The sequence below is a fragment of the Andrographis paniculata genome, unplaced genomic scaffold, assembly GCF_009805555.1.
Source record: "Andrographis paniculata isolate CXL003 unplaced genomic scaffold, ASM980555v1 Contig70END, whole genome shotgun sequence".
NCBI classification, from domain to species: domain Eukaryota; kingdom Viridiplantae; phylum Streptophyta; class Magnoliopsida; order Lamiales; family Acanthaceae; genus Andrographis; species Andrographis paniculata.
The window spans coordinates 2,585,041-2,597,204 of record NW_026137607.1 but is presented as its reverse complement, the minus strand read 5'-3'; the positions used below and the strand labels follow the sequence as shown (position 1 = coordinate 2,597,204).

The following is a 12,164-nucleotide window of genomic DNA, read 5'->3' as shown; positions in this document are numbered from 1 at the left end:
TACCTAGGCTAGGCATACTTTCCTAAGAAATCTAAACATGAAAAAATAGTCAGTGTGGACTCACAGAATTGACACCTTAGTGACATGAAGTCAGGTCTTCGTTTCATCATAATAATAATAATGATCATACACAATTGATGACTAAAAGAATTCCTCTTCTCAGCCTTAACAACATGGAAAAGGATTCATCAATTCTATCCAATCTTAATCATGATGATCATTTATCCAAGAATGACTCTAGTTATGTTATCGAATGATTAAACAACCACTGAATTATCTAAAAAGTAACAAATTACTACTTACTTGATAGTTGACCTATACAAAAAGTATCTACTGAATTATAAGTTCAATACAATCTGGGAATTCCTTGCTCATTTGCATCTCTCTACTTGCATTTTTATACAAGAAAAGAAATAATATGAGGATAGGATGGGATGGGATGGGATGGGCGACACACACTTACCCAACCTCAAGTCTCAACTACAACTACAAATCTACAATTTACATAACAACAACAAAATCTTCAGTTAACTCTTGACCCCGGAGGCTAAAAAAGTAAAAACACCACCCAAAATGGGAAGTTTTGGATCCAACACAAACAAAAAAGAATATACAACAGCACACCATGGTTTGAAAGGGGAAAACACATAAAATGCATGATGAGTATGACACAACTAAGGACAGACGAGACAAGGCCATCAAACAACGTCAATTACTGGCAAAAAACTCATAAATTAATATAGAGAAAGTACTCTTCATGCCGCTACAATCTTTTCCCAGGTCTTCTTTAGCTAACCCATCCTTTGGTTTTTAGCACTGTGGTGATGAAATAACCCAAGAGTTTCAATACTGACTAAGAAAAGCGAAGATTTTTTTATCACCACTAAAAGGGCATAAAATATTTCATAGAAACTACCAAGTGGCTGGATATGCTCCAGTAAATTCCAGTTTTTCACAACCAATTAAATAATCAACAGTTAGACGAGATCTCCTGTAATTTAAAACTGGAACAGCTTGGCTTACCAATTTCAAATTCGTTGCTTATACTGGTCTTCCAAAATTGTGAGGTGATGCTGTGCTGGATGATGGAAGTGGTCTCTTTACAAAGGGATGGTCCAAGAGCTGAGCAGCTGTTGGGCGCAAACTTGGATCAACTTGTAGACACACAAGTATGAAGTCCCGAGCTTCACTGGAAAGTGTATCAGGAACTGGAGGCCTCTCCCCCTTTCCAATCCTATATAATGCTGCCATCTGATATAAAAAAATTAAAAAATAAAAAAGATTAGCTGCCGTGCTTTAGAAAATCAGTTGTATATTTTGGATAGAGATTCCAACTGCACAGAAATACATCAGTGCTTCACCAAAAAACTTGAGACTCAGTCCACAAAAGTGAGGGTCATTAGGGCAGTAATACCCAAGCACCCACATAAAGCAGAGATTTCCAATGATTTACAAACTGGTGTAAATTTTCATTCTTGTATTAGGAAAATATCTTCTACTATAATTATGTTTGTATCCGGAATTTCCTAGTTAACAAGGCAAGTATTAAAATTGTATCATGTGATATGAGCAATGGTAAAGACTTAAATTGTTTCATAAAGTAGAGAAATGAAATCTTCTTATAGGAAGAGCAGATAAAAACATTAAAAAGATATTGGAAGTGCAAGTTGCTATTACTTACACATTCCATGTTGGAGTAAGGAAACCGTCTGGTTAACATCTCTAGTACTGTGCATCCCAGGCTCCAGATATCAGCTGCAAGGCCATACCACTGGCTTCGAACAACCTGCAGCACCATTTTAAAATATGGGGCCATTGAAGTTAGGAAAATATACCACTCAAGACTGAACACAAAAGGATAGGAAAAGCTCGACTAAGCATCAAAATACATTTTACTTTATGCATGCAATATTAGGATGAGATGATTCCACAATGCCTTATCAAACACAATTTCTTGAGTTCACAAGACAAATATAAGCAAGATGACCATCTCACATCTTAGGTAAGTCTTGATCTGACAATTAAATGTATCATTCCAAACCTATACATGCACACATTCCAGAAAAACAAACAGAAAGTGGACTTTTCATGAATCTGTATCCAGTGCAAATGATGTTGGCACTTGGCAAGATTATAGTAAAGGAACAGAAGGTCCAAAAATTAAGGAATCATGACAATATGATGGATGATTTACAGTTATGCTTGAAAGCCCTACTGCTTCTGTTTAGCTGTGGTCGAAATTAAGAAACAGATGAAACTGATCCTTCTAGCCGATTTACATGACCTGGAACTCAATATCATTGACAACAAAAGCAGTACAGTCCCTATCTTCAACAGCATCCAATGTCTTGATCAATTAGTAAAGAAATTTGCATGTTATTTAATCACTATAGTATGTATAACATTTTTAATAACTTAATCAACTCTTATGAATAAGTGACCCCATAACTAAAGAGATCACATTTACTTCTTTTTAAATGTTATTTAGGTTAAACAATGTCTTCTGCTTTTTCAGTGGGCAGAGTTGGGGCAAACCTCAGGAGCCATCCAAAATGCAGTCCCTTTGCAAGACTTGACATCATTTAACTTGACAGCCTACAGAAGGAAGTTAAGTTTATTCACCAGTAAATATTTAGAGTAAACCATATCAAATTCTAAGAAAGGTATGTAAACGAAAAGAGAGGAAAAAAGTTAGTAACCTTTGCAAGACCAAAGTCTGCAAGTTTCACCAAGCCATTTGTGTGCACCAATAAATTTGCACATTTGATATCTCTGAGATGGATAAGAACAGAAAGATATCTATATAAGATTATGTATTTGATTTCCAAAAGATGCGAAGTACTCATAATGATAATTTCAAGACAACTTATCAACCTACCTCACTAAGTAAAAAAGAGACTAACATGCATTATGTAGGCAAACCAAAGGACCAGATTCACTAGGTTTGGGAACAGTTTGTAATTTTACAAGCCTTCAAACATGACAATGACTTACAAGTATAAAAATAAATAAATCACATTTACTTTTACAAAATTAGAGAACAGATGGTTTTGATTTTTTATTTTATTTTATTTTTTGGTAATAAACAAGTTATCTTCACTATTCATTTGTTGGTCAACCATGGCTGCTTCTATACAAATTCAGAATCAAGATTACTAAGCAAAATGAAATTATAATAGTTCTGATGAAAGGATACTGCTGTAGAAATAGAGATAAGCAGCCAAAACAATTAATAACAACAGACCACATGCAAATCATCACTGAGAGTTAGCTTAAATGCATATCCAAATTTTGAAATAATAATGTAAATGTGCAGCAACATCTAAGTATGAAGTTATGCATGACCAAAAACACCACAAAAGCAAAAGCAAAAAGTTAGTGCATGACAGGATTAAGTGTACCAATGCTGTAACATCAGATTATAAGATATGATAGGCATTTCTATCTTTGGTGGAAATAAGAGCAAACTCAAATATTTATACATATAATTCGAAGCATATAACCCCTAAGAGACTGGTGTAGTCACCTGTGGACGACATTTTTGTCATGTAGATATTTCAAACCACGTAAAATCTGCCTAGTGTAAGCAGACACTTGTGAAACTCGCATGTTGTATTTCTGGTAAAGGCTCAGAAGGGAGCCTTTGGTAATGAGCTCAAGAAAAATATATAGATGCGATTCATCCTGCAAAGGGAGACAAAGACAATTACATAAGAATCATTCATTGTTAGCAACAAACAGCTACACAGAGCTAAATATGAACTCTTTTACAAAATGTTACCTTCTTTGTGCCATAATATTGGACAATGTTTTCATGTTGAAATTGACTCAGAAGAGCAATTTCCTGAAGCATCAAAGGGAAAAATAAAATATCAAATGAGATCATGTTGGGATTAAGTGGAACTGAAAGTATAATGTTGCTCAGTTGCTAGAGAACAAAGTATGAAGAGATGCTGCCATACCTGTTCAAGTTGGAGGATCCTTTGCTTTCCCTCATCCCCTTGATCAAGCAAACAGACTTCCTTAACAGCAAAAAAGAAACCATCACTGCAGCAAAGAGAACAAATAAGATTAAAAGTCAGAGTGAAGCTTGTTATTTCAAGCAGGAGCACACATCTTCTTATGAAGCAGTCGACAAGTTTGCACGATTCGTCAAGGTATAAGGTGGTATAAACACAATTAGAGAAATCAATTAAAGGGCTGAACTGTATGTTCTCCCTCCCTCTGCTATGTTCTATTAAATCTAAGATAATCCAACCTCACAAGCTAACATCTAACTATATATCTTTCAACTTTATCAATGCATCGAACCAAACAGACTCCTCAAATTGATGCTACAAATTAGCATCAGCAATCAATATAGTAGAGTAGTATAAAACAACAAAACACTTACTCCGAAATTCCTTCGTATACTGACCCAAACGACCCACGACCCAAAAGCTCACCCTTCTGCCAGTCCTTAATAATGCGCCTAAACCTCCCATTGGGTGAAATGCTCAACGTAGGCTCTGTTGTCGTACTTGATGAATCATCATCATTCGAAGTGGTGGAAAAAGAACACGACTCCAATAGCCTACAGTTCTCTCCTCTAGCCATTCTCGCTGTATCCTGATCCTGATCACTCATTTTGCTACCAACATCCTTGGCTGCTTCCTCATCCAAACAAAACCCCCTTCCAAGATTCGGATTTTGTGTTGTGTCCCAATTGGAGCACTCTTTTTCATTCATAACAGGTATTGTAGCTGGTGTGTACGGTGGTGCCAGAACCGGTGGCCGCACACCCTTGATGCTGTTTTCACGGATTCCACTCACTCTGCCAATTGAATTACCATCATCACTAAGACCTACGTCACTAACCCTTACAGAATCCACAAATCTCTGTGATATATCATGACCAACATTAGCCCTGCTACTTTCCATATAACTAACACCACAATTCCCCTGAAACTTGTTATCAATGGCATCGCAATCATAGTTGGAAACCTGAGTTGCCTGATAAATGATAGGCTCGAAGGTCTGGCTAAATACAACAGGAGCAGAGGATGACCTGACCTTCATCGTTTCAAATTCCTCCGGCGATATCTGGAAATCGTCAATCCCCGAGAAGCCAAACGTTCTGCAAATAACGTCGAACTCACCATCAGTACCATCGACGCGGAAGCTCGTCTTGCCTCCGTAAAAATCAGCGGAGTGCGTGCGCAGAGATTCCTCCGACGAGTAACTGTAAGATGATGAAGAAGCCGAAGTCGAAGGAGAGAAGTCGTAATCAATGTTCTTCGCGGCGTTCCGGCGGTCGAGCTTCTTGGGCTTGGCAACCGCCACCGAGGCCGAGCGGGCGGAGCCGGAGTCCATGCGACTCCTGCGGCGTTCGGGACTATGGGAGGTGAAGATTTTTGGTATTCGATGCATTGTGGCCAGCGGAAGCAAAATCATCCATCAATCGGTAAAGAGAAAACTCAACTCTTACTTCGGCGCCGAAATTCAGCAGCTATTCTGCGAATTAACTTTGCAAAATCGTGGAAATTTCAGCTGCGGGTTTGCTAAGCAAGAAAGAAGTTCTTCCTCTGCCACCGCCTCCTCCTTCTCTGGCTGAGAGAGAGAGAGAGAGAGGAAGGAAGGGAGGAAGGTGGCGGAGGAGACTAGTAGAACGGCGTCGTTTGAGTGGAAGAAATGATGGAAACGCGGTCCCAAGCGACCACTAGAAATTATCCCTTCCCTTTTTTTAATACTTTTGTTGTATAAAAACCTTTTTCTATGTACGGATAGCATCATGTATCGACGTCAGCACGTGTTACATATTTTTTTATATTTATATACGTGTTCATTCCTTTTATTTACCTCCAAAATTATAGCTCTTGTTCCCTTGTTCACTAAAAAATAGTCCATTTGGTCCGGCAAGCGGTTTAAAAAAAATAATATTTTATTAAAAAATTACAGATAGTTAGAAATATTTTTAAAAATTTAATTAAAAAAAAAAGTAACAAAGTTATTATATGTGTTGTAAACAAACATGAATGGTAATAATTAAATATTGATTTGTTGATTTTTTTAAAATATTTTTCAAAAGTTTGGACAAATTTCGATACAAGACAATAGCATGTACATTATTATGAAAAGTTCCGTACAGTTGCCATCGTCCAAAGAAATCAAGATATCGAAAAAATTGCAAAGAAATCAAGTCAATTTTAAAGAAAATATGAAGAATTCAAACAGAAAACTCATATTTGGTTAAAGGCCCGTTTTTAAAAAATCGGTCGGAGTAATAGAAGGCTAAGCCCAATGAAGTAAGAGGAGTTCCAAGGAGATCAACAAGATAAATCCTCTTCAGTTGTGTTTATTTGGGGATTTGATTTTGAGTTGGAATTTAAATAATAAAAAATTTGAATTATATTGTAATATAAATAAGTTTTGATGTCATATTTTTTTAATATATAATTACTTGTTAATATAATATAAAAAAATAAAAAATAAGTATTTGATTTGATATTTTTTGAAAAAAAAAATTGATGAATAATAAAATCTGAATGATTTTCCCAATCGAAGACACCCTTCAAGTATTAATACGTAGATTTATTTTTTCAAACAAAATCTAAAGCATTAGAAGAAAAGCTCAACGTAATACAAAAAATGATCTACTTATTGAACTTATTTAAAGAAAACAAGAAGAATGGAGATATAATAATAATAATAACAATAATAATAAAAAAATTAAAGATTCGAATTCAAAAGTTATAATGAAAAATTAAAAATAATTTTATTTATTTGTAGAATTCTTCATTAACCGATTTAAAAATCAAACTTATTTATGACTAAAGGATTTATGATAAAACAATAACAAAGATGATAGGCGTTTGATTGAAATATTTTGTCATTTTATTATTCATTAGAAAAAATTGAAAAATATCAAATTTAGTATTTATTTTTTACTTTTTGATTATACTAAAAAAATATATATTCATTCAAATTATAGCATCAATACTTAATTTATATCATATCGTACAACTATTCTAATTCAAATATTTTATTTTGCAAAATTTAAATCCAAACTCTAAACTCGAAACCAAACAGCAAACACCCCTTAATGAAACTTTCATATGAGATTACATGGAATTATAGAGCCTTTATAGGAAGTTTACGCTAAAATAATTGAAGAACTTACGGGAAAATTTATAATAAGAGTTGCATAGACTTAATGGTAATAAATGAAGTTAATGAAAGTATTTGTTAGGTGAAAATTGATAAAAGGGTGACATATCAAGAAGGTATAAAAAAAAATAAGAAGAGAGGAAGAGAACACACATTGACATATACCCCAAAATTCAATCATTTTGTTTTTTCGTTTTTGTTTTTCTGATTTTTGTTTTTTGTTTTTCTATTTCTTGCATTGTCTTTTTATTTTTTCCTTTAATTTCATGCAATATATTGTATTTTTTATTTTCTTCTTATTTTTGTTAAATTGCTCTGGTGTGACTTTTTTTTTCCCTTACTTTTTTTCTATGTCTATTTTATTTTATTTTTTGTTCATATATTCATCTCTTGAGAAAGTCGAAGAACTTATCTTTTTCATCTTTCCAACAGGCCAAACACACACGGGTTATCCAAAAGCAAAATATAACAAGTACGGTATATTGAAGTTTATGTTGTATATTTGTTATCGTTGAAATTTATCGATAAAGACCCAATAAATTTAGACTTGTCAAAATCGACGTAAATTGGGTTCCCCGACCTACTCAAAAAGATATCCGAACTAGTCTCGCAACAAGATTAATGATTCTAATTGTAATGAAAAAATAATTGTTGGAATATAGGATGAAATATGTTTGAAAATGAAAGAAAACAATAGTAAAGACAAAAACATAGATGCTTATGGATTGGATTTTGGAATTGAAAATAACAATAATTTAAGAGCAAAAATTAATAAAATAGATGCCGGAAGAAATTAAACAAGCAGGAGTAAGGAAATAAAGAAAAGAATTGAATTATTGTGTTGTACAGATGTGCTCTTTTTTCTCAATCCTTTGCTGCCTTTAGATACTTGTGAATTTATTTTGTTCTTCAATTCTATCCACTCATCCGTGATTTTAGGAGCTAACTTCCTACTTTTCCCACTACGCAATCCCATTTATTTCTCAATTTTTCAACTCCTTTCAATATTTTCTTATCCAAATTAGATTTGTCTTTATCTATGGTGGACTTTTGCGCTAGTCCAACTCTTATTTGTGGTGGGCCTCTGAGCTAAACTAGGCTTTTTCGTGGGCTGGGCACTGTTCTTCATTGGACCTAAAAATCATGAAGTAACAAATGCCCTCACAAAAATATTTTGCAAGAAATTTGTGTAAAATGTCAAACTTTGAAACTCAATATTTTTGTACGAGGTTTCGGCGGTACTTCGGCTCTAGCCTCATATGGCATCATCTGGAAGAGGCAGGAAGCTGGTCCGGGTCATCTCAGGGTCAAATCCGTTGGGGAGTGCGGCAGTTGGGATTAAAGCTTCTCGATTTTCTTGGTAAAAATCCAACCGCCTCGACCTTGAAGTTGCTTTCGTACTGTATGGCTCGTTCCAAGTCTTGGTCGTTGGCTATAAATTTGAGACTGGCCTCTGAAATTCTATCATCTTCGAGAGCCCTAATCATAGGATTGTCTGCCACACTTGGAGCTTTTGGATCCTCCGGAGGAGGTTGTTCATCTGGGACAGCTTTGTTGTCCAAAATCACTCATTTTGGCCTCCATTCTTGTCGGACTCGGCGCGGGCATCGCAAACCACTCTTTTCCGATATATTTTTATTTTGATCCGTCCGTGTATGGCCTGTTCAGAGCTCACTTCCTTGCTGCCCAATGTTCATTTCTCTGGAACTAGCTGTTTGGCGCCGATGCTACTTCATCCGTCTTTGTGGTCCTGTTTTGTTTTTCCTCCAGTCGCATGCCCGACTCCAATTCCTTGGGCAATGCTCGTAACGCTGCTTCGGATGAAAGATTATCACAACTAGATCCACCGAGGCCACCTTCCATGTCTTTTCATTTTTTTCAAAATGGATTTCCGGAAATGTGTCGCTATGGTTCATCCGGTTTCCGTCGGTCCTTGCTACTGATGCGCAAGATTTTATTGGGCGTACTCCAGCGGTATTGATAGGTGCATGAGACGGTTGGATGGTCACGGAGGTCCTATCAGACCCTTCATCGACATCAAAATTGTCTTCCTTCGCATGCAGTGAATGATCTTTGCCACTGACATCCCAGAGGAGCTATTCTACCTTAGCCACCTTTGCGAAAAGTTTTCGAAATTTGTTATACTTTTGAAGGGCCAAAATTTCACGAAGTTGACACCTCATATTGTCGACTTCCATGTCGCCGACTTGCTTTTTGGGTATCCGTACCTGACATTGACATTTGGCCCTGCAAAACCTATCCAAAAACCTTCATACCGGCTCATCATACTTTTGTTGTAGATTAGTTAAGTCGGATACTGTCACTTTTGGAAGCGGGTTGTAAAACCGCTTGTGGAATGCTCTTTCTAAGTCTTCCCATGTATGCAATGAATTAGGAGGGAGAGATCCATACCATGTGAAGGCCGGTCCGGTGAGGAATAACGGAAATAGTTGGAGCTTGTACCACTCGTTTTCCTTGAATTTCCATCTACACTATGCTGTGAACCAGTCAACATGCTAAATCGTTGAGCGCGAGTCATCTCCTGAAAAAAGCATGAACTCCGAGGTCCGAGCATTCCTAGGGAGATGATGGTTGATGGTGATTTGATCCGAGAATGACCGTTGATAGTACGCACTTGCGGGTAGCCGGTTGGTGTCGCCGTAAATTTTTCGGACTACCTCTTGAATCGCCTACGGATCGATAATTGTTATGGCGGTAAGAGTAAATCGACGAGTCCTTCGGGCCGCAAGGGGGCTGGTGCTAGTCTGCCCGGGCCTGGGACTGTTCTGTCTGAATTTGACGGAGTTGACCCTTTTGGAGCTGCGGGTCTTTCTAGGTCCCTCCCGGCGTTGATGATGCTTCCAGGGGTGGCGGAGGTGGCGGATCTACATCCCTTGTCACCCTCGGAGGTGGCAGCATCGCCGAGGCTGCCTTCTGGGTAATTCCGAAGTTGGATGCGCTCCGGAGGTGGCAAGGCTGTCCTCCGGGTAATGTTCGGAGCGGAAAATGCTTCTTGAGGTGGCAAGGTTGTCCTCCGGGTCGTGTCCGAAGCTGGAGATGCTCCCAGAGATGGCGAGGTCGTTCTCCGGGCAGCGTCTGGTGCTAGAAGTGCTGCCAGAGGTGGCGGGGCTATCCTCTTGGTAGTATCTGGAGCTTGAAGTGCTCCCGGAGGTGGCGGAGTTGTCCTCCAGGTAGTGTTTGAAGTTGAAAGTGCCATCGGATGCACCTCCCAAGTCGTCTGTGGCGCCGTTGGCGCTGGATGTGCTGTCAGAAGTACCTCTCGAGTCATCTGTAGAGCTGGTGGTGGTCCCGGAGGAGTCAGAGTTGCCCCAAAGTCATATGTGGCGCTGCTGGAGCTGGAAAGTTTCTGAATGGTACCGAAACCCCCTGATTTGGACATCCGTAATCCTGGAGCTGCCTGGACGCCTCAAGAAAATTCATCTTATGGTATGCTATTTGCCCCCAATGCGGAGGCAGCGCCAATGGAGTCAGTACATTTGATCCCCACGCCACTGCGACGGCTGAAGGGGCTGATCCATAGGGTCCCGGAGAAGGTGGGGCTGCCCCCAAGGTATATTCGGAGGTGATGTGGATACCCCCCAAGTGATCCCTAGAATTGATGTGGCGGCCGGAGGTGTTGAAGCTATGGTCGGCCATGCCCCCTAAGGATCAGTATTTCCTCATCCGATAGGAATGTTTCCTTAACCATTCACCTCCGCGGGTGATGTCGGCACGCTTACTCCACTAAACAAATGATTGTTGTGCTATTGGGACGTTGGTGGTGCATACCCACTGCCCCTTGGATGAGATAGTGGTTGTGAAGGTCCGTACCCCTGGTGTGTGGTTAATCCGGCTGAGGAAGCTTCTTGATATGTTGTCTGCCCCCAGATGGAGGTGGCACGGCCGGAACTGTTGTACCTGAGCTCCAAGCCACTACTATAGCCGATGAAGCTGACTTCCATGGACCCGGAGGAGCAAAAGTTGCCCCCCAAGACAGGTTTGAAGGTAGGGCGAATGCCCCCCAAGTCATCCCAGGAGCCCGAGGAGCGGCTGGAGGTGTTGAGACTGTGATCAGCCATGCCCCCCAAAGGTCAGTAGTTCCTCCTTCGGCAGGAACCTTTCCTTTACCGTTCGCCCCCGCGGGTGATATAAGCGCACTCATGCCACCGAACAGAGGATTTTTTTTCCATTAAGACACCGATGGTGTGTACCCGCTACTCCCCGGATGTCCCTGATGTGGCGGCGGCCTTATTGTGGTCTGCCCTGAGGACCGCTTAGGTCCTTCAGCCACTGTCTCATCCGGAGGGTTATTGTATTCGTTTCTTTTGCTCAATATGATTATGTTACCGTACTGGAGCGTCGTTAGGGGATGTCCAAACATGCTCCCCTGTGCTGTCTTTGTTGGAAGAGCATTTTCATTATCTTTTTGGCTGGTCATTATTGCTTTGTCCATGCGTCTCCTCTCTCGTCCAAGTAATTTCGTTTCGGATGGTGGGCTTGAAAATATCGAAAAAAATACCGAGAGAATGTCAGTGCTGAGTTGTGGAAAGCAGATTGGATTTCCCCATGAATCTGACTTTGTAGAACGCTCAAAGGGATCGTAATCACCATGTCCACACCTCCCAGAGCTGCAGACGATTCTTCAAGTGTGAACTCTCCGGAGCTGTGCGGGTTGAAGTTTCACCGGAGATTTTCCTTTTCCTTTGACATTGTAATTTTCTCCGACAATGGTAATTTGCGACTCCTCAGTTGCATAAAAAGTGCGAGGCTCATCCGAGTCCCACTGGGCGTGCCAATCTATTATCGCTGAAATTTGTCAATGACAGCCCAATAAATTTAGACCTGTCGAAATCGACATAAATTGAATTTTTCGGTCTACTCAAGAAAATATTCGGGCTAGCCTCGCAACAAAAATTAACGATTCTAATTGTAATGAAAAATTAATTGTTGGAATATACGATGAAATATGTTTGAAAATAAAAGAAAACAATAGTAAAGGCAAAAACAGAGCTGCTATG

General features: G+C 39.1%; 1 protein-coding gene across 2 annotated transcripts; it reads right to left on the bottom strand.

Moving 5' to 3' along the window:
* Positions 1-273: 273 nt before the first annotated feature.
* LOC127264411 (mitogen-activated protein kinase kinase kinase 1-like) lies at positions 274-5,710 on the bottom strand. Of its 2 annotated transcripts, XM_051293936.1 has the most exons (9): positions 4,394-5,710; positions 3,963-4,047; positions 3,782-3,844; positions 3,527-3,684; positions 2,700-2,772; positions 2,536-2,595; positions 1,682-1,786; positions 1,024-1,251; positions 274-816 (listed from the first exon to the last, which is right to left on the bottom strand). In XM_051293936.1, exons 1-8 carry the CDS (start codon positions 5,431-5,433, stop codon positions 1,042-1,044), a joined length of 1,794 nt encoding a protein of 597 aa, XP_051149893.1. In that variant the 5' UTR covers positions 5,434-5,710; the 3' UTR covers positions 274-816; positions 1,024-1,041. The 2 variants fall into 2 exon arrangements, with proteins under 2 accessions (XP_051149893.1, XP_051149892.1); XM_051293935.1 differs by having other exon boundaries at positions 274-1,251.
* Between the last annotated feature and the right edge of the window lie 6,454 nt (positions 5,711-12,164).

Bases quoted from the DNA above. Each gene is read 5' to 3' on its own strand.
- LOC127264411 (XM_051293935.1), bottom strand. From the start codon at position 5,433: ATGATTTTGCTTCCGCTGGCCACAATGCATCGAATACCAAAAATCTTC. The intron at 4,048-4,393 runs GTAAGTGTTTTG...TCTTTGCTGCAG, and splicing joins GTATACGAAGGAATTTCGGA to TGATGGTTTCTTTTTTGCTG. The intron at 1,252-1,681 runs GTAAGTAATAGC...TTTTTATATCAG, and splicing joins CTTACTCCAACATGGAATGT to ATGGCAGCATTATATAGGAT.